At 39.1% G+C, this 22,554-nt stretch overlaps 1 protein-coding gene across 6 annotated transcripts in view; it reads left to right on the plus strand.

Moving 5' to 3' along the window:
* The first annotated feature begins 4,310 nt into the window (after positions 1–4,310).
* Positions 4,311–22,554, plus strand: part of RANBP17 (RAN binding protein 17) — a 166,528-nt gene continuing 148,284 nt past the window's right edge. For 2 of the 6 annotated variants that reach the window (XM_075510024.1, XM_075510028.1), the window contains exons 1-11: positions 4,311–4,416; positions 8,297–8,443; positions 9,420–9,510; positions 10,724–10,890; positions 14,261–14,326; positions 14,861–14,965; positions 17,715–17,880; positions 19,543–19,616; positions 20,077–20,196; positions 20,453–20,599; positions 21,772–21,944. In XM_075510024.1, the coding sequence (XP_075366139.1) occupies positions 4,399–4,416; positions 8,297–8,443; positions 9,420–9,510; positions 10,724–10,890; positions 14,261–14,326; positions 14,861–14,965; positions 17,715–17,880; positions 19,543–19,616; positions 20,077–20,196; positions 20,453–20,599; positions 21,772–21,944 (1,274 nt within the window). In that variant the 5' untranslated portion in view covers positions 4,311–4,398. Of the gene's footprint in view, positions 4,417–8,035; positions 8,070–8,296; positions 8,444–9,419; positions 9,511–10,723; positions 10,891–14,260; positions 14,327–14,860; positions 14,966–15,458; positions 15,526–17,714; positions 17,881–19,542; positions 19,617–20,076; positions 20,197–20,452; positions 20,600–21,771; positions 21,945–22,554 lie in introns of those variants that run through there. The other 4 variants (XM_075510025.1, XM_075510027.1, XM_075510026.1 and 1 more) reach the window with 4 other exon arrangements.

Below are 22,554 nucleotides of genomic sequence, written 5' to 3' on the forward strand. Positions count from 1 at the left end.
AACAGAAAGAAAAGAATGTTTGAATGAGAAAATGTGTAGCAGAACCATATCAAATACCGGTCTGCGAGTGTTTGGCCTGATGGACTATGTCTATTAAAAAAAGCTAACCTTCCCAGAACAAAGGGTTCTAAATTAAATATATTGCATTTGTCTCTGTATGTATTTTTTTATATATTTAACAATTTGTTGTAAATTATCAGCCATTCCTTTCAGTAAGAAAATTGCATTTTAGGAAAAATCCCGACATGATGCAAAAAAGGAAGAAGTGATACCCTGAACATTTGCTAGTTCTTTTTTTGGGGGGACAGAAATGGCTGATTTTGTTTATATGCTTTAATCAAGTCACTTTAAATTAAAAAAGCATGGAGAAGATTCAGCCCTCTCTAAGCAGTGTGGCAAATGAATGGGTCTAATTGTGAATACATTGTCTGTAGCAACAGATCTATTCACATAATCTAAAATAGCAGCAAATTCAGGACGTTGGTTTTATTCCACCTAGCAGAAAATGAGACAGACTTGAGCTGGAAACTGTATATTAATACTGCAGGGAGGTCTCAGTACTGTATCTTGTGAGGCACACCTAAAACCCTTCTTTAATTCAGCTTCCACTGAACACAGCAAGAATTTTGTTGTTATCTTCCATGGAAGCAAGTCTGAATTTCATGGCACAACTTCCTCCTGTCAATGCCTGTCACACAAGCATCTTCACTGTGTCATTTCCCCCTCCCATGTAAAGATAAAGGAATTGTATAAAAGTTCCTAAATAAATTACACTCCTTAATGCAGCTTTGTCCTTTGGGCTAGGACTCTGACACAGTCTGGGGTACTTTCACAATCTAACATTCTTACTTGCTGTGTTAAATCTCAGGAGTTTTGTCGGGTATTAGTCTAGGAACCCATTAATTCTTTAGCTAGACCAATTTTTTTCCCCTTAAAATAATCAGGCTATAGTTGACAGAAATCTGATATAGAAATGCAATTGCCCGTGTCTCAGAGATTAAAATGATTCAACTGATGATTAAATAAGGTACAAGTAGTCACATGGCTGCACTGTGCAGCTGAGCACACAGCTGAGCAAGTGCTCCCTGCCTACCTCGTGGTGCAAGCTTTGTGCTCTCAACTTCTCTCCGTGCTCGTCTGTCGACACAGAAAGGAGACCCAGGCCGGAGGGGAATGGGTGTTTCTGGCTAAGAAGAAATGCACTTGCTCCAGACAAGCTGGAAACTGGCTCATTGCTGCAGAAGCCACAAGCTCTTGCTCACACTTAGCTACATATGCTGTCCATAGATTACGCTCAGCTCTTGCACTATTTATTAACCTCATTTCTGCATGTCTTTGCATAGCTTAGCAGCACAGCCTCGGCAATGGCCCAGCACCTGGAGCAGGATTCATAGTCATTGCTAGAGCTGACGCTCTGCTCACAGGGCCAAGGTCTTTGAAGGATATGCAAGAGCTTCCTCTTACCTTTTCGACCCAAATTGCCAAGCTGCTTCTGGCTCTTTGGACGGTTCGTAATTGTATTGCATCAGAAAGTCTCCCAAATTTTCCGCATTATAATTTATGGCTAACTTTTCTCACCCCTGAGTCACCGTTTCATTCCCTATTCCTCAGTCCTGGGAATTCCTCTGTTTTGATCTGTCCCTCTGCTCTCCTTTAAATCCTTTCTGTTCCCTTTCTTCTGTGTGTATCACCAGCCCTTTTATTCTGCTCCTGGTATGTTTTGTGACTTTTCCTTTCTTTTAGACTATGGCTATAGATAAATGATTCTATTTCTTGACAGGGTAAAGGATGAAAAATTGGGTTAGGGCATACGCCAGGAATGAGGCAGTCATTAGGGGACTGGGTAATCCAAGCCAGCTTTTCAAGAACAATCCTTTTGACTCTCGGAAGTGCCAGCCACCAGTCAGTTGTGAGGGCAAGAGAACAAGAAACTCCATTTAAAACCATTTTCCATTTTGATTTTGCTTCATTCTCCAATAATTAATGAAGGTATTTTGTATAAAAGCATATGGTTCAGTGATGGTATCATTGTTCAACTGCGATAGTTCATGTACAAAGAAATTACTCTTCCTGCCGCAATTAGATTGTCGTAACTGTTTCTTGAACCCGCTGCTAGAAGGTGAATCCAGCTAGGAATATACCCAGTTCATTTTTTCATTCCAGGTCTAAAGCAGCTTCCATTTCAAGGCATTCTACCAGTCTGGGCCTCTTCTTTGGGGCTACCAGGCTTCACATGGGAATTTTTGCAATGTGGGCGATGGAGCAGCAGGGAAACATGAATCATTTACACAAACCGCTCAGGCCCTGTATCATCTGTTAACCAGCATAAAAATGACATGGACTTTTGATCACCGTGGTGTTCAGAGCAGGGGAGGTCAAGGCAAATATTCTTCATGCTGTGTTAAAACATCAAACAAACATCAAACAGTTGAGTGCAATATTCATAAATGCTGTCATCTGGCTATAGCAGCAGTCCTCGCTGCCTCCCCTCCATCACACTTTACTTACTGTTACTTAATTCCTCCCCATGCCACTGACTCCAGAACTGTCTTGTGAAGCCTAAACTAATACACATTGCTAAGTTTTACCCTGGGCTCTGTTTGGCTCCATGCTGTACAGTACCGCTGCTCACCTTTAGCCAGACAAGGAATACAGAGATCCTTCTCTTGCTTTGGCCTTTCTTAGGTTTCTTCATTAGTGAGAAAAGCTTGTTGCTCTCTGATTGCATACGATGCAAAGCTGTACATGCACGCAGTCTGTGACAGGCTCTGTAACCCACGCCATACAACCTCACCAATTTCTGCCCAAGACAGCAGCTCATGTACCTAACAGCATCACCTTTTAGGAAAATGACCACTCTCCATCTAGTGACAGGGAATGCACCATCCTTTGGCGCGAGTTATTCCAGCAGGCGGCTGCCAGCATTGCTTATTTCTGTTCTGAATTTGTTCAGCTTCAGTTTATAGTGGTTAGAATCAATTACACCTTTTCCTCTGAAGTTAAGAAGCTGGCTGCATTAAAACAGGTTTTCCCCATGCAGATACTTGTAGACATTGTTCAAGTCACTGTGTGTCCTTAACTTGGATAATCTCCGTATTGACCACCTTCTGTCTCTGTTTTACATGGCGTGTTTTCCTCACTAACCCTGAATTATTCCTTTAACTCTAGAAAGAGAATGTCTTAGATCAGACTCTGTCTTTGCAGTACTTGAACTTAGGAAGTAAAATATCTGTCTATGTTAATTTAACATAGCGTTTGCTGTCGCAGACTCCACCTGTTATCTGTGCCAGTGGTTAGCAAAAAACAGGATTCATCTCATCCAACAGGAAACTGAGATAACTCTATTCCCTAAATTTAATTTCTTTGAACCTTTATAGGCACCTGTAGAGAGGGATTCCCCCCTTTCTGGGATAACTGAGCAATCTGTCCCTTCGGATGCAGCTGTAACCACCTGAGCACCATCTCTTTGGCCTTCTGGATCAAAGCAGCGTTCTTGGGTTTTTCCACTCTCAGCAACGTTCCAGCACCTTCCAAAGCAGAATGAAACTCCCAGCTGCTGCCCTGGCCAGAAAACCACCTCAGCAGCACAGGCTTTGGCTTGGATCTTTTAGGAAGCACAGATAGAACAGCATCATGATGGCTTGGCCCATGTTCATTGACTATTGATTTATAAATGTAGGAAGTTAATGCTACATTGAATTACATCCATGCAACTTGTGAATTGCTGGCTGTAAAATGGGAATATTCTTATAATCTCTCACAGACTGTGACCTGAAGCTCCCTCATTCACTGAAGAAAGCTTTCCTTTCGCTGGTGCTGTCACAATCTGAGAGTAAATTCTTTGGAACCTCTATCTTAATCTGCATCGTGCAAAGCCAAATACAGATTTACAGCAGCACTTAAATGCGGTAACTACTGAAAATCATGGCCTTTCCCGTCAGGAAAGATTCCTCTGCTTGGCTGCCGGCACCAGGAGCGGAAGGAAAGCCGCGCACCGCCACTCGCCACCGGCCCAGCGGCCCAGCGGCCCTGCCGGGCTTGCCCGCACGCACGGCGCCTCCCACGCCAGCCGGCCCCGGCCCCGGCCCCGGCCCCGGCCCCGGCCCCGGCGGGGCTGCTGCCGCGCTCCGCCCGCGCGAAGCGGCCCCGCGCCCGAGCACAGCCCGCCCGGCCACCGCCCGCGCGCCCCAACGGCCGCCCCGCTGCGGCCCCGCCCCGCCCCGCCCCAACGGCCGCCCCGCTGCGGCCCCGCCCCGCCCCGCCCCAACGGCCGCCCACGGCGCGGCCCCGGCCCGCCCCTCGCACCCGGCCGGCCCCGGCGCGGCGCGGCACTGCCCCCTAGCCCCGGCTGGGCCCGCGGCCCCTCCCCGCGGCCCGCTCCCGGCGCCGCTCGGGAAGATGGCGCTGCGCGTCCAGGTCAGTGCACCCGGCGCGGCATGGCAGGCGCAGCGGCGGGGGCCGGTAGGATCTGGCCTGGCTGTTGGGGCGCCACGGGCCGTGCGGAGCCGGGGCCGCGATGGGGCTGCCGCGGAGGGCGGCGGGCCGGGAGCTCGGGAGAGCATAGGGAGAGAGGGGGGTCCCGAGGTGCGCGGGTGAGGGATGGGGAGCGCGGGGGAGCCCTCGGGGTGGTGTGGGGCGAGCGGGGCGGCGGCGGCCGAGCGGGGCAGGGGACCGTGGGGTGCGGAGGTCGGCCCTGGCAGCGGGGCGAAAGGTGCCCGGGAGCTGCCCGGGGATCTGCGGGCGGTGTTGAGGCGAGCGGGAGCGAGCGGGCTCCGTCGGAGTGCTGAACCAAGGTCGCGGTCTCGGATGGGCTGTTGTCAGGCGGGCTGGGCTGGCGGGGCGTGCACGGGGGAGGCGTGAGGTTGGTGTCGGACGACGGGGCTGGTACACGGGTGATGCTGGCCTCGCTGTGGAAGTTGGAGCGGTAGTGTCAAAGCGTCCGTGGCATGCGGTGCCGGTGTGGCGCTGGTACCGGCAGGGCTGGATGGTCGTGACAGGCGGCTGGCCTGCGGTGGGTGGTTTTTCGTGCTTCCCATCGCATTAGCGTACGTTCGCTTGGGACCTTCTCTCGGTTTACGGCTAGTCCACGCCTGTGTGGGCTAGCCGCACCTGCTCTCCTGTTGCCACTTCTTCCTGAAGGCATTGGTGGGCTCCCTACTCCGCTTCTTCCCGGAAAACCGGAGGCAGCCCCCCTCCAGGACTTGTCTGAGATGAACATCAATCAGCCGCTGAAACTGTGTCTCGAACAACGGAGGAAGGGGAGGGACGGAGGGGAGAAGGGCCCCAGAAGACACTTGCTGAGGTGTTAAGCATTCATCCGGAGTCCCTTGCGGTTTCACTGGATTGGTGGCAGCAGGCTTTGACAGTGTTAGAGAGGCCACTTTTAGGCATTTGTTTAAATACTTGGGCACCGGGCATGCTACAGAAAAGGATCACTAAAATATCTTTTGTTATCACCTCATACCCAAATGGTTTTTCTTCTTTTTTTTTTTTTTTCCTTTTTTTAAACTGTGCATTTCATCAGTTGTGCCCATCCTGTTGCTCTTGCATAGAGCTGGTGGAACTTTCTTAATAGAATGTTTTCGGGCAGAAAACGCTGATTAAAATCAAAATGTGTGTATGAATTTGTCAGCGTCAGCAAAACTTTAATCAGGAACCTACCTGGTTTCTTGCCAGTTTGCTTGGGTCCTTGGCTGCCTGCCTGGTGGGTTGCTGCGGAGCCAAGCCCCCAGCATTTCTGGCCCTTGGCTCTTTCACAGGCTAGTAGGAGAGCTGCCAGGGACTTCTGAGAGCTGGAGAGGTGGGACTAGAAGTATTTTCATTAGGATGTGAATTTGTTTCTTGGAAAAAGTTACACTTTGTCATCGAAAATGCCACTTCTTATACAGGTCTGTTTCTACTCCTGTCTCACTTAAAGTAGACAGCATCTAACTGCTAGATACTCTTCATTGACGCTACTGTTGTTTTCTTAGGAATCACCTTTCAGCTGTTGATAAGGATTTGAGTAAAGGAGGTATTTGAAGGCATCAGTTTCACATGTTTTGTCTCACAATGAAAAAGGGATTGTGAGAGTCTTCTGTTTTCTTGAAGAAAATATGTATCTAATATAGAGAGCTAGTTTTTGACTTCTCATTTGTTTCTCCAAGTATTTTTTTCTTAATACAGTTGAATAATATCTCTGTTGCTCAGCTGAGTTGCCAGCATACACAAGATAGTTGTATTTGCTGATTTCAGGTTGTATTTTTTGGTTTCACTATCTGAATCAAGGAAAATCAGCACGTTTCCTCAGCACTACACATAAAATACAACCCAGAGAACATCTAACAAGTTCTTTGGCAGTCTGAGCATTCTGAGCAACTTCTGGCCTCATACTTCAAGCCTACCAATAAGAAACTTTGTCATAATGTTCTCCTGAGACCAAACATGTTCAGATAAAGCATTTCAAAGTGCTGAAGGTCATCAGTCTCAGTATCCGATAAACCAACTTTTCTTTGAAGATCATTACCTAGTTTTTGTTCAGACTTGCTTTAAAAATTTATGGTGGGTTTCCCTCATTGTCTTTCAGAGGTTGGCTAATTTAATGCCAGTTAGTATACAGATCATTTAGACCTTGATGAATTGGGCTGATATCCGAGTTTTATTCTGGACTTTCTCAAACTTGTTGCCAAGTTTGTCCAGACTTGAAAGTCAAATTTCAGATCAAATAAAGGAGGGTCTTTAACTTTTGCTGGTTATGACATGATAATTTGGTTCATGCTTCTCAGATTGTACTGGAATTGTTCCATTATGGAAAGATGCATTGTAGTTTATGTCTGAAGACTATCTTTGCTAGATGTCCTTATTCCCATGTTTTACCCCAATTATGTGGTTTTTGTGTTGTGTTATATTTTCCCTAATGTATACGTTGCATTTTATGAGTCTTAATTTTCACTTTAATTGGCATGGATCTTGCTTCATTTAAAATTGCATTACTGGGATTATTACCTGTTCCTTATGTTTCCTCTGCTGTCTCTGAACATGGGGGCAGAGGGGAAACAAAACCAAAGGACGTCTCTGTTGAACTTTGAGGTATTTGATGTGTTCATTCCAGAAGCAAATGTGCTATTTCTTAAAATTTCTCCAAAGGAACAAGTACATGGCTACTTTTTGACTGAAAATCAGGGACTCTTGAAATGTCATTATTACTGAAATTCAGAAAAAGCTGATCAAAGCCAGGGAGTCCATATGCAGAACAACAACAAAAATGGGAAAAAGACTTTTTTTTTTTTTCCTGATAAGAAGCATGTCTCTAGGAAATGACATGCTTTGATTGACAAAACCAAAGGTACTTTGGTTGCCAAAGACACTGTTACTGTCTTGCATTTTAAAAGGCATTTGAGCTACAGTATAAGTGATGCTAGATTGTGCTGAACCAAATATTTTATTTCAAGTACAAAATATTTTTGGAAGGGCTGGTGAACAGGATTTTGACTCAAACTTTTACATGAGACCAGGCAAATATTGTGTGCTCTCTTTTACTCTTCTTTCTAGGCCACACTCAAGTCATGAAATATTTACTGGGTACCTTCTAATGACGTGGCTGGTTCTTGATGAGAGTTCCATAGGCTTTGGAAACCTGATGGATGCTAAAACTTCTGTTGGTGTAATGATTCCAAAACATGTTCAAAGGGTTCACCTCTCCTGTGAGACAGGAACTAGTAGATATAAATCATATCCCTCACATAGGAGAGAGATATTCCCACCTCCACCACCTTTACCAAAGATAACTTTTTCAGCTTCTAAGCGGGGAGGAATTTTAGCTCTTCTGTTGCTACTATAGCTTCTGAATTGTCCCATCTTTCATTGATATTTGCATCAACAGATATAGACAAATGCTGATTTTTTCCAGGTGTAGTAATTTGATGAGTAATTACAGCTTTTAAAATGAAATTTGCTGGAAGTTTTCCAAGTAGCATAGCTCCAACCGTTCATTGTTCTCCATCTTTTCATCTTTCTTTGGAAATGCTATGGACTTCCCATCTGAAGACTCAAAAAACCAGATGGATTGAACCATATTAAAAAATACTTTGGTAGCTGAGAGAATAGGAAATGCAACTTAATTTTCAGAGTTATTTTTGGCTTCTTGTCACAGAAAGCCTCTTTATTTTTTGGTAATTTAGATGTGAATCAGCTGGAAAGCTTAGCATAGGTAACAGTTCATGTTACTGGCATAGTCTCTAGGTTTATAAACACTTAAAGAAATCTTATGTGGTTGAAAAGTCTTCATGGAAGTTTCAATTGTGTTCTTTCCTAACAGAGTCTGGCAGAACTGGAAGTACTATGTAACCACCTATATGAAGGAACTGATCTAGCACAGCGAATGCAAGCTGAGAAGGTACTCTTGGAGATTATTGATAGCCCAGAATGTCTTAGCCAATGCCAACTTCTATTAGAACAAGGAACGGTAAGTATCTGAAAGATGTGTTATCCATAACTGTAATCATGCTCGTGGAAGCTCACATAAGTTTCTCAGTCATGGACCATTACGATGTCAGTACAGTAAAGGCAAAATGCTTTTCTGTTTTTTGTACATATTCTGTTTCATAAATGATTCTAGAATTTTTTTCTTTTGGAGGTGGTCTTTGTAGAGGTGACACTACCTTGCATTAGAGATGTCAGGGACAAAAAGGGAAAGAGTCTTAGCTTTCAGTACTTTCGGAAGGGTTGTAATCAGGGGTTGAGTCATCTGTAGAGCAGTGTCAGGACACGGTGTGGTATAACCTGGTGTTTGAACATCACCTTGTTCTTGTTTCTAGCTGTTAGCTATAATGAAAAAAAAATTGTATTAAAAAAAAAATCCTTAAACTGCTTATCTGTTGTCAGTTTAAACCATTCTCAATCATTACTCAGTTTCATTTTTGGTGTTTAATTTCATGGTTAACTCTAGATCAAGTGATAGGGGAGTTGATTCTGATTTGATAGTCCAAGCTAAGTCCAGTATAATTCTTGCTGTGTTTTTCAAATCATTCAAAAAGAGAGAGAAAGAAAAAGAGGAAACACATTTGAAAATATCTTTAAACCAGGGCTAGACCCATGGTAATCATCTCATGGTTCTAAATTATCAAGTGATTTAAAAACAGGTTTCAAAACTAAAGAACTCCACTGAATAGTGAAATTACTTTTAGATTAATGGTTTCCATCAAAAGGGATGATATTTTTAGGTCTCCAGTATTTTATTAGTGTTTTGTAATTTATATTTATTTATAATGAAAGAAAGATATTCCTAAAATACATCTTTTATAGATTTTTGATACACTTAACAAACATAACCAAAACATGATAACCAATCTAGTTTATTGATTATTTGTCAGGTTTTGACTTATTGTCCCTGCCTTTAATTAGCCCGTTTTTGAATAATATCTTTCGATGCGTTTTTGTAGACGTCCTATGCTCAGCTTCTAGCAGCAACGTGCCTGTCTAAGCTTGTAAGCAGGGCATCTCCACTACCTATTGAACAAAGGATTGACATTCGTAAGTAACGTTTACGGTTAAAATTTCATTATATTAGTTGGATTCTAAAACTTCATGTTAGCACAGTAACCATTCAGTGGGTAGTCTGTTTTTTCTCTAGTTCTCTCCATTTACCAAGCCTGTTCATAGGTAGTCATTGTGAGAGAGCGAACATAAACGTGATTGTGAGCTCTTTCATCATTTCTCTGCAACTAGCTCACAAATAACATTTCCTAGTTTCAAAATTAAAATAAATAAATGTTAGCTCAGATTACTTCATATTTTAAAAAAATACTCATTTTTCAAGACAGACTTTGTATTTAGCCCACAAGACACTAAAGAGATTTCGTTCATGTTTGTAAAGGATCCAGGTTGCAGATATTGCTATTACACCCGCCAGTCACATGTAACGTTGCTCATGATCAGCTCTTAACATTTGTAAAAGTCATGCCAGGGCAGGTTCTTACTTGCAGGATTAAGATCCTACAAAATTTTCCTTCTTTTTTAGGATCTATGTTAAAGTCATTGCTATATCCTAAAAGAGTAAGCAAGTATGTGTTAGGTCTTTAATAGTGAAAAGCTTTGCACAAGGAGAGTATGATTTGATTTGGATTTTTGGAAAATCTGCACTGTTGTATCAGTTCTGTGGATAGTAGTACTCTGAAATGCATGGCTGTGAATCTGCTTCTTCTGATAAAAGATTTCAATGTTCTTTTAGGTAAAAATTAACTTTAATCAACTTTAATTTTATACATTTCAACAGCTTTTGGAACAGGTTAACTTCCTTCTAGTTAGAGAGGAATTTCTGCAGCTGCAATGTGCATTACCCAAAGGGATGTTCTAGATTAAATTGAGAACATTCAGTAGGGACTCTTGTCTGAAAAAACTTTTGTGTATTTTGAGTTGGCTGTGAGAACTGCTGTTACATAGTGAAATAATCAGTGCCCAGTATATGGGACTGTAATGAAAGATTACTCTGTTTTACCTGCCAGTCTTCTCTGAATTCACAAACTGTTGTCGTATGTGTCCTGGGATAATGATCGTGTATGTAATGTGCTTTGTGTTACTAAATGTTTAGCTGTATTTAATGATTTAACATAACTTACAGTTATCGTACTAACCATAAGAATATAGTTTTTTAAAAAAATCCATGCCTGAAGTGTCTCTTAGAATCATTTAATTAATTTTCTTTACAGAAGACTTGTGTTGCTGATTTTAAAATGCTTCTTTACAGGAAATTACATTCTGAACTATGTAGCATCTCAACCCAAACTGGCTCCTTTTGTCATCCAAGCTCTTGTTCAAGTCATTGCTAAAATTACAAAACTAGGATGGTTTGAGGTACTAAAAGATCAGCTCATCTTCAGAGACATTATTGCTGATGTAAAAAAGTTTTTGCAGGTAGGAGACAGTTGTTCACTTCTGCCATTTTTTCAGTTGGGACCTCTTCGTTTTTAGTCATTGGCATGTTATGTCACTTAGTTGTTATACACTTGGGTGGAAAAAGTGTGAAGAGCATTGTTTAAAACACAAGGTTGCCCTACAATGAAGAATCAAGGCAGGTTTGATACTTGTGCGAGTTTGTGGGTTTTGATGCTTCACAGTATTCATAGTGCTGTCATGGTTTTTTGTTGGTTTTCTTTTTCCAAAGCAGTTTTTCATAGCGTGGTTGTAAAACATCAGCCCCTGCTGTCATGCTGTTTTATTTAATGCCTGAATTTTTTTCAGCTATTGTGGACATACATTTCTGATAGTGTTAGCTCCAGTTACCTGGTTAGGAACACTGGTACTGCACCATCTGAAGAGTAAGACTGTCAAATGTTTTACAGCACGAGTCTGATTGTGATCTTGTAATAATGACTGCTAAAATTGTGCCGAACTGTTCAGTTCTAGAACTAGTTCAAAAGTATTTTTTCAAGTGCCTGTCATGGAGGGTTGATCAAAAACATACCTTTATAAACTGCTGGAGTGTTCACTGTTAGGGTCTTATATTGTTGCTTTTCTGTATAAGCAGTGGGACTTCACCTGCATTTTAATTTTTAGCAGAAATCACTAGATACCCCTGCTTCCAAAGTTACTGAGGAAAGTTTATGTAAAGATAGAACTGTGGTACACAAAATTGCAAGATACTGGATATATTTGTTATGTGGTTGTGATCCTTGTTTGCCCCATTCCTTTTTTTGCTTTATGAGAAATTGATGATTCATATTTGTGTGCATGGGTACTTAGATACCTACATATATGTATGTTTTCTTTCCATACATGTAAAGAGGAGTGAAAGAAAAAAAAAAGACATTCTGTCTCTCCTAGGATTATGGTGTACAATATAGGGAGATAGATAATAAGTTTAGAGTGTTTTTATAACTTCACCTATTTTTGCATATGTATTTAAATCTAACATATCACAAAAATGATGCATTCTAGGTAGGGATATGGGGAAGTTTGGGAGGAAAGATCATTCATCTTCCCTCTCCAGTAATTGGATGAGGCAGGAATGTTCTTGTTTTACATTTCCTTCCACGTAATTTTGTGTTCTCCCACTGCATTGGTCACTGTTACAAAGAAGATGCGTTACAGGATAGAGGGGTGATCTTGGTACATAGTATTTGAAAATTAGAAATAATTTCTCCCAATGTTGGAGGGCAGTCATTCACTATGGACTGTTCACTGTGGAAATTTACATGTCAAATCTAGAGTAAGTACTGTCAGACACAGTGGCTAAAGATACGGGATATACAGCATCTTCTGTGAAGTAAGTTTGGAGAAAGTGATTGGATGTCATGGGTTATTAGGCAGACTTGGTTATTTCATACATTTAACATGTATAAAAAGATTCTTAAAAAGTTTTCTGGGAGATGGCTAATCTCCTTAAAGAGTTAATATAGATTAATCTTTCTGAGTGTCTGTGTGAACGTAAAGCCTAGTGCTTATTTTGAGAAAAAGTAATCAGAAAATTTAAGCTATTTGGAGATTTACTTCCAAAATGATCCATTATGTGTGTATGTGTTGGTGATCCTGGCAACTCAACAGGAAAATAGGAAGCTAACAGTTTGTTTCTTGCCAATGAGCTTCTCATTTGTTTTTCAGTCTTTGTTTATAATACTGTTCAAGTTAATGTACTTTTTGTGTTACATTGGGAATGTCTAATAAAAGATAAGTTGCAATATTCTGTTTATTAAAAACAAACTCAAGTATGCTTCTCCACCATTTTGCAGTTATTTTTATGAATGTACTGTAATTGGATTTTGTATTTATTATTAAAATGATTGCAGTGTGACTCTTCAGTGTGTAGCTCATTAAAAATAGAGATTTAAATACAAAATTTAGCTTCTTAGGAGATTTCTTTAGTTAAATTAAGAATTCCTGTAGAAAAGAAAATTAAACCATAGATCTACTAGTGAATTAAATTTTAGATAAAAATTGAAAAAATAATCCCTAAACAATACTAATATATGTTAATAATTAGTGTATGGTAGTTTCAAATACATATGCATTAGCATTCCAGGTTGAAGTTCATCCGGTGTGAATTTGAGTGTGATTTAATATAGAAAAAGGGATTAGCAGCTAGGTCTGCAGTTCTGTTCCCAACTCCTTCATAATTCACCACATAGCTTTTCACACCTGCATTTTCCATTCTTGCAGGTTTGTGTGATCTAAGGAACTTTCATATAGGCTATTTTAATAATTTGAAATGTAAGAAAAAGTTGTGTTCAAATTACAGTATAAGATGTTTAATCTTACTGAATGCAGATAGGGCAACAATATAAATTTTGCCTGAGAGTTCTCTGAAATTTTCACTTTTAATTTGCTTTGGTGCAAGTGATAGTACAAACTAGATTACAGTGAAAAGTTAGGCCCCTTGGTAAGTAGCCACATTCTTCATTAGTTTGGGTGGTCTTCAGACTTGTCAAAATGAGTACGGTTGTGACGAATGTCAGGAAAATTTTGACAAGGATGACATTGCTTTTTAGACACCAGGGGAGCTGAGGCTGCAAACTGCAGCTGTGAAAGTAGACACGGAGATCTTCCCTCTGACTCAATGGCAAGGCCTAATTGCAGTTAATTTTAATTGTTTTTAACAAAGCAGATTTAATTTTTCTATAAATGTTTTGTAGCAGCTCAGTGAAGACAGGTCAATTTTATTAATGAAATGCAAAATTATGCATTGTACCTGAATTTCAAAACATTCCAAGGAACTTAGATACTGATGATCAGATCGCACCCTCAGATGCAAATATTTGACACCTACTGCCTCACTTTTTAGACACAAGTTCTCAGAGATAGAATATATCATTCAATTCATACCAACGTATTGTATACTACTGTGGAGGGAAGAGAATTCGATTTTTGATAGGCAGCATTTCAAAACTATTTTTTTTCCTGAGAGTGGCCTGTGATCTTTTTCATCCATGCACGGCTTAATTTTTTTTTATGGTTTGAATTTTGTGGAGCTTGCCTTACCAGTTCTAGAACGGTGAACAGACATTTCAGAAATGTGTAGTAGTGAATTCCTAGATTATGGTTACTTAGAGTCTATTTTCAGATGGGTTTTTTATCATACAATTCTTAAAATTTATGATGAGGGTTTTTTCCAGAGCTAATTAGGGAGTTTGAAGGTCTAGTTCTATTAATGTTGATAGAATTTGGCATGAAAGCCTTCTAAACAGCTTGGGATATCTCAGCCTAAAAATTCCTCTTGATTCTAGAGATGTTGGAAAATACTAAATACAAGCTGTGATGTTTGAGCAATCCTATCTGTTTTTTTCTCTAGGGCACTGTGGACCATTATATAATAGGAGTAATGATTCTCTCAGAACTGACTCAGGAAATGAATCTAGTAAGCATGTTTGGTTTTTTCCTTCTGCAAGGGATGAAAGTATTGCTGATAAAGCAGTGTGTTGAATGTTTCTGCCTGTCATAAAAGTGGTTGGAGAAACATTTCTTAGACATGAAAGGATTAACACACCTTCCTCCCTCTGCCAAAATATATAGAGACAAGAAATTCTTAGTGCAGGGACTCTACCTGTACCAGATACATATACTGTATCTGATATGGGGTAAAGTTTCTCTCATCACAGTCACTAGGACTAGTAAAGCGAAGTGAACGATCAGCTTTTTCAGTTGTATTTCTGCTAATGATTTTGTTTTGCCTACATCTTAACGTGAGGAAGTGCCTCAGACCTTTCCATCTAGAAAGAGAGACAACCTTGAAGGCAAAAAAGGAGGCATTTGGGGAAGCTGTCAAGATCTATATCTAGTGTTGGACCATAATTTTCATTTCTAGTGTCAGATAATTAATCTGCCAGATATACCTATCATCTAGTTTTAGCAAAGAAGGGAACATTGTTTATTATGTCCTAACTTTTCTTAGGTTGATTATTCAAGACCTTCAGCAAAACATCGTAAAATAGCTACCTCATTCCGTGACACCTCTCTAAAGGACATACTGATGCTTGCGTGCTCTCTTTTGAAGGAGGTGAGGCTCTTTATAATTGAACATAGATTGTTAACATCGTAAGTGTCCCAGTTTGAGCCCTTAATATTTTCTGAGTTTATTAATTCTGTACTTAAATGGATTATATGACACCCAGTTAAGCTCAAGTGACCAAAAAATGTTCAAAGACAAAAATTCCAATCTTCCTCCCTCCATGTCTCTCTTGCTCGCTCTCAGTCGTTCTCTCTGTGCCATCTCTCTCTCCTTATGTCTTGCCATAAAGGATGAACTGTCTAAATTCTGAGCTTGTCTTCTTTTTTGATGTTTTTCTTAATTTAATTGTAACTCAGTTTTGCTGGGCCTACCATCTCGGTATTTGCTAAAAGAATTATTTGTTAAACTAGGAGCGACCAAGAAGAAAGGCAAATTCTCTATCTTGTGGTATGGCAGCGCAGTCAAATCTGGCCAAGGTGTTTTTCTCCTTCACTAGTTCCCTTATCCTCTCTGTAACATTTTGGGGTAATTCAGGCTGCAGCCTCTCAAGAGCCTTGGCAGGAGGTCGTGAAGAACAGCATGCTGTAAGCTAGGTCTCTCAGGACCAGGTAAGTTGGACTGAGATCAAAGCTGGAATTTGCACTTTCTATTTTGTGCTAATCAAGGCCTTCCATAGCAGTAGAAGTGGCACCATGAGGTACCATTCTACTTCTCTTAAGCTCAAGCAACTCTTTGCTTTTGAGAGCAGCTTATTTTAAAATGTTGCCTGATTTCTATTCTTTGACTTATTGGGGAGTGCTGGTTTATTCAGTTTTTCTGAAAACCAAATGAATTAGGTGTTGAAATTTGGACACAGGTGTTTAACCTAAGAATTTAAACACGGATGCCATCACAGAGCGTCAGTAGATAACGGTAGCGATTACTTTTTGGCTAAAGGTATAACTCTCAAGGTTGAGGTATGTGATTGAGGTACTTCTGTAAAAAATGAGATAAACTGTGCTAGCTTAAATTTCTTTCATGGTATGTTTTTAGTCTAACTAGCATGTTTTACCTCACATTTAGAATAAGTTTAAAGGGTACATGTGGTCAGCTACCAGTGCTCAGGTGACAGGCAGTATATTTTTTTAATATATAGAGCAATTAAATAATGTGTAAGCCCTTGCCTCTAAAGAGGGAATGCTCTGCCAATGTACACAGGATGTTTTAAATCAGTGTTGGAATTGCATATTAATGGAGAAATCATATATAATTTAAAAGAAGAATTGGATATTTTTGTAAGAATCTTCTTAGATATAGTAAATCCCATTACACATCAAAACAGTAAATGTATTTGTGAGAACCTGTATCCTGCGGCAGCCATTTCCTAGCTTTCTTCAAGTTCAGCTGGACTACAGGTACTTCTTTAGTGTCTCATATATTGAAAGGTTTATCTGAGTGACATCACACAGATTTCCAGACAGAAATATAAGAAAATTATAATTAGTATCTTTATAATGCCAACTTTAGTATAGGAAGCTGGTTTTAGAAATATTTCAGTGTCTATAATACACTGAAAAACACGTTCAACTAACAGATGTGGAATCACTAAAATAATTCCAAGAGTTTAAAAGTTACAGAAAGGATTAGTGGCAAAACAGGTTATGTTTATACAAGACATACAGAAATTCAATGTTGATTTCAAAGCCGAATTCATAATTTAGTGTCAATTCTAATGTGGTGCAACAGTTATTATCAAGTTAATGAGGCATCTAATAACACACAGTTGATTTTAATTCCTATCATCTGAATTTAAAAACTTTTTGTTAATAAATCTGAGAGATGTGACTTTGAATCTAAATAAGGAGCAGATGAACTAGATAAAATTGTTGCATTTGCATTTATTGTTTTTCTAGACAAAATTATGTCAGTTTTCTTTTTAATGTTCATGAACTGCATCAGTGATTAATGAATTTGACGTTTGTTTTCAGTGCCTTTATATTGTGTGTAATCTTAAGGTAGTAATTTCTTTAAGATAAAATGTTATTTAAATTATTATAATTACAGAAGGGGATCAATAAAAATGTGTTCTTACACACCGTATGTTGAGTATAGGCTTCCAAATCCCAACAGCTTGTTTTGCTTACAAAGTACCTTTTTATTCTGACACTACAGGGGTTATAAAGCAGTAGAGACACTGACAGCTCTATTTATACAGGTGTTGTAAATAGCTACATTCAGATTACAGACTGTTCATTTCATTGTTTTTTAATGCCAGGTTTTTGTAGGCTTGCCAAAGGAACAGTCTCTGAGTATGCATACTGTGAAACTTGTACTGTTTAGCAGGCTGGAGATCAAACTGAAAAATAACCAATTGTTGAGATTTTTTTTTTACTTATATGATGTCTATGACATCTACTCCACACTGGTCTGGAGTAACTGAAAGAGAAGAACATGAAACCTTACAGTTTAATTTTTGCAGTGAATGTTAGCACTGTTTTAACAGACAGTGTCAGTGACATGCTGAGTTTTACCTAAAGTATTTTATGCAAAAGGATTATTTCACCAGGCTTTTAAAAATTATTTATAATTCTGGGAGCTTTAGCTTGACATGGAAGGTGTCTCTGAGGTGGTAATAATGATTTTCCGCTTGCCTTTAGGGAAAGACTATACCTTTTACTGCGGAAGGATTTATTTTTCTCTTAGTATGTGTTCTCTTGCTCTGAACTTTGCAGTTTTATATCCAAACATTTTCCTTTTCAATATTGTTTTTAAAGCATGTTCTGTGCAGGTGACCTAACAAGATTTCTTTTCTCCTCAGCTCTTGGCAAAACCTTTAACCCTTCAGGACCAACAGCAACAAAGTCTAGTAATGCAACTTTTGAAGCTTGTACTAAACTGTCTTAATTTTGATTTCATTGGAAATTCAGCTGATGAATCTGCAGATGACCTATGTACTGTGCAGATCCCAACAAACTGGAGAACAAGTAAGAAAGGATCATAACTGTTAGTAGTCTGAAGTCCATACCCAGTGGATTGTTTAACTTCTTTTGTCACAATACTTGCAAATATAAAATAATTTTTAATGTGGAGTAGAGTTTTTTGCTGGTGAGTTATTGGTAAACCTCTTCTGCTATTTCTCTCACATTTTTCCTATTGTTATTTTTACAGACAGAAATAATAAACGTAGTCTATAACGTAGATATTCACAGTAAATCAAATTATTCTACTTAAACACTGAATACTCTTCTCATCCTTGGTATATGAACACCTTGAGGAACAGCATTTGTAGCATGTCTGTTTTCTCTTGTCTTTTTCCTGATAAGAAAACTTTGTGATATTTGTTTTTTAGTGTGTTTGTTTGCTCTAATATGTGAGCTTGTTAATGAAGGCGGCAGAAGGGTTGCATCTTGGTTCTTGGACTCTAGAGGTTTGACTTCCTGGGCTTATACAGTGCAGATGGTGGTCTAGTATAAATATGTCCAAGCTAGCTTTAATGAAATTACCTTGGGTAATGGACGCAGTTTAGCACTAGCAGCATGGAGCTCCTTGTAGGCTAATTTATCCTGCCTCTTGGCAAAATAAATGAGCCCGACTGGAAGTCTGTTACATCTAGCTAAAGCAGCTGCAGTTTCCCGTACCCAGGATGGGAGGTTGAATTCTGGCTTACAGAATATCAAAATAGTGTTTGATATTCCTCCTGATTTCAACCATACTGTTCTTCATCAGTTTCCATGCATAACTCCATTCCTTCTCCATTAATGTAGAGTGGCCTCTAATCACAGTGTGAGGGATGAAGAGCAATAATATATGGCAAGCAGGGGAATACTGACAGAAGGCTGAATTTGGGCAAGTGACAATAATTTCCCAAGATCCCCTAGGAAGAAGGAGGGGATAGGTTTTCCCAAGATTTTAGTTTAGATACTTTACATTGTCCATGGAGGCATCTCCCTTTAGTCATTAAACACAGACTGCCTAAGGAAATTAACCTTTGTTACACGATGCTTTGTTTTACACAAGTTTTCATATAAAATAATGCTTATAAATGGAACAACTTTGAAATGTTACTTAATTTGTGGGATTACTTAATTATGAATTATTGGTGAACTTTTTCTACCCTGTTGTTAGCCCTTCATAAAACAGGGTAATGTTATAGTTCATTTGATGTGATTCCACAGTGAATTGGTAACTTGGTGTTTAAAGTATTTTTTTCTGTTTATCAGTCTGTAGACTTCAGGATAGTCTGTGGAACTTTTTTTAAAAACTTGCCTTTGTTTAAATACAGACTAAACTAATCCTTAGTATCTGGAACCTGTCTTGTCTTTGTGTACTACTGTAGTAACCTGAAGAAATCAGTTTACCTACATCTATTACAGAAAAGTGTTCTGTAAGCAACTGACAAAGTATTGCATCATCTGCAGTTTAAGGGAAGTATTCTTTATGAGCTATAGGATAGATTAAATGTGATAAAAAGAGAACAGTGCTTTGTTTAATACTGTACAATGAATGCATCTATTTGTAGTTTAGTCTCAACTACAGTGATATCTCACTTCTATTGTTTTTGTTAAAAAGAAGATGATTCTATTAAAATAAAGATACTTAATTATTGCTTGTAGAGACTGATAAAACCAACTTATCTTTTTCCGTAGTCTTCCTGGAGCCAGAGACCTTGGACCTGTTTTTTGATTTGTATCATTCCCTTCCACCAATGCTGTCTCAGTTAGTAAGTGACACGTAGTGATTTACACTCAAGTAATTATGGAAAATAGTCTTTTTACATCTATACTTTGTCCAAAAGACCCTGTTTTATTTTGTGTGTTACCATGTTTTGAGTCCCCTGGCTCAGTGCCCAGTCATGATGTCTTTTCTTTGAACTTCAGCCCCAGTTTTCATTTCTGAATCTGAAAGGATTCAAATCCTTCCTCCCTCAGTTCAGCCCTATTCAGCCACATAGAAAACATCCACCTAATTATTTTGATGAAGTCAGAAGCTGTTGTAAAAGGGAGTTTTAAAACTAAGCCATATTTGTGTTCAATGATCGTATAGACATTGCTGCAAAAATAATCTTCAGCCACAGAATGTGCTACAGACACCAGTAGGTTGGATTGCTCCAAACATTAAGAGATGATTATTCTGAAAGTTTAATTTTTTTTAATCTTACACTATTTTTTTTTATTCTTCAGTCACTTTCTTGTTTAGTTCAGTTTGCTTCTACAAGGAGATCTTTATTCAGCAATCCAGAACGTGCCAAATATCTTGGTAATCTAATCAAAGGAGTGAAACAAGTACTTGAAAATCCACAGGTATCTTTTTATTTTTGATATTACTTATTTGAAATGCTAAAACAGCTGTGAATTTGGTTTTCCAGTTACAGTCTTCATTAATTTACTAAATCTATCAAAACCACTTTCAGCCAGACATCTGTTTGCTTTGATTTTCTATTCAAAACAAAGCAAAACCCCTATGCAAATAAAATTGTCACCCAATTAGCAATAGTGCTCATAAAATTTCTGTTAGATTAAGCTGTTAACTTTTAAAAATTTGCTTCTTCAAATTTAGGGTTTATCTGATCCCGGTAATTACCATGAATTCTGTCGGTTTTTGGCTCGGCTAAAGACAAACTATCAACTAGGAGAGCTAGTAATGGTGAAAGATTACCCAGAGGTCATCCAACTTATAGCAAATTTTACTATTACTAGCCTACAGGTAAGAACATATACAGAAGTGTTCTCTTTCTTCAATACTTGAACGACAAAGAGGACCGATCCTGGTTCTCAGTATTGGTGTTTTTTTGAAGAGGTGGTGAGGCTTGTCTTTACGTAAAAAATATATTTTGTCAGTGATGTAACTGAGATTTCTAAATTCTCTAGAACTGGTTCCCACTCTTGCTATGAAGTTTTTTAATGGGAGCAGATTTAAAGAAGAAAATGACAACTGAAGTAGGAGATAGATGGATGTTAATCCTCCATCCTTAGTCCTCTCCCTCAAAAAAGAAAAAAAACCCAACATACTAAACCCTTTATCCAACACGAAAATACTTACAGCTATGCTCCCATGTAAACTTTGAAGTGCCTGCACTGACTAGGTTCTTGAGTTCTGCTTTTGTGCATATATATGTGTACACACACACACACACACACACACACAGAGTTGCCTATGTGCTGAGCTGCTGAGTGCAAAGTTCCCATCTGAGCTGGATTCAGAAGCTATGTGGAATAATGTCTAAATTTTTGAGGGACCCACATCTGTATGAGAAGGACACATATCACAGGATCAGGATTCTCACAGTGTTAAAAATGCTACAGATTTATATTTGAAACACACCAAGATAAAGGCATGCACACTGTTTGAGTAATACTACAATTGTTATTTTAGCATTTCCTCCAGAGTCTTTCTCTGGTCTTCAGAATAACAGCTGAAGATAGTGACAAAATCTTCACAAAATCTCTTTAGGAGAAGATTTTGACCTTTGAATTCCTGAGTTGCCAATGGCAGCTCCATAAGCTTGGAAGAGAAAACAGAGTTGAGATGCATGTCTGCTTTTACATTTCCTGTTAGGTGGCTCTAGACAGTTTCCCACTCAACATTTAGGATTTTTGAATGGCCCTTTTATAGCACTTAAATCTCACCATGTACTGTGTAAGAATCTAGGCCTAGCTCTGAGTTTCGAATTGTGGATTTCACTTGAAGGAGGCGAGAGTCCCTACAAGTAATTCTGGATCTACTCTATAATGTGTGCCATAGTATGTCTCAATTCTGACTGGGTCCTTCAGTAGTTATGTGAATGAATAAGACTACTTAAGATAAAAGCATCATGTTTTGCAACTAAAATTTCACACTGGGATGCTTTAACAGCAGTATGTTTTGTTTTCTTATAGCACTGGGAGTTTGCTCCAAATAGTGTTCATTATTTGCTAACTCTGTGGCAAAGAATGGTAGCATCTGTACCTTTTGTGAAAACGGCAGAACCCCACCTTTTAGATACATATGCACCTGAGATAACAAAAGCTTACATTACTTCTAGACTGGAATGTGTTCCTGTAGTTATAAGGTAAACTTGCAATTGCAACTTTAAAACTGTAATACGGAATGTTTAATTTTCTGATTTGTTGGCATATTATATTTTGGTTATGTTTAAAAATCTAAGTACACTGGTTCTGATTACCATGGCAATTTCTTTAGATTATCTTAATTGGCTGATACCATTTTACTACTTTTGCTTATTAAATCCAGGCCAAAATCAAACGTAAATTCTAAATTCCTCTCATGGGCCTTTGTGTTTTGAAAAAAGCCTATTCTCCCCCCACCCCTTTTTTTTTAAGACTATCTAAATAAACTATATTGTTCAGCTGTGACATGTTTTCTTGATGAGTCACTTTCTAGGGCCATGGAGGGTAGAGCAGTGGGGGAAAGCAGAATGAACCCCATGCACAAGAAGGGGCAAGACCAAATAGAACAAGCTAGAAAGTGGCAAGATTGAAATTGGCCAATTTAAATACACTTAGTTCAAATCTTCAATAGTTTAAGTAAATGACCTTATAGTCCACACTGTAATACAGCAAATAAGAAAAAAGTGTTTAGATTGCTGAAAGGATTTAATTTTCTCCAAGGGCCTTTATGAATTCCTGCTGGTAGGATCTCCTGTCAGACTACGGGACTGC

The sequence above is a fragment of the Mycteria americana genome, chromosome 8 (genome assembly GCF_035582795.1).
Source record: "Mycteria americana isolate JAX WOST 10 ecotype Jacksonville Zoo and Gardens chromosome 8, USCA_MyAme_1.0, whole genome shotgun sequence".
Lineage (NCBI taxonomy): Eukaryota > Metazoa > Chordata > Aves > Ciconiiformes > Ciconiidae > Mycteria > Mycteria americana.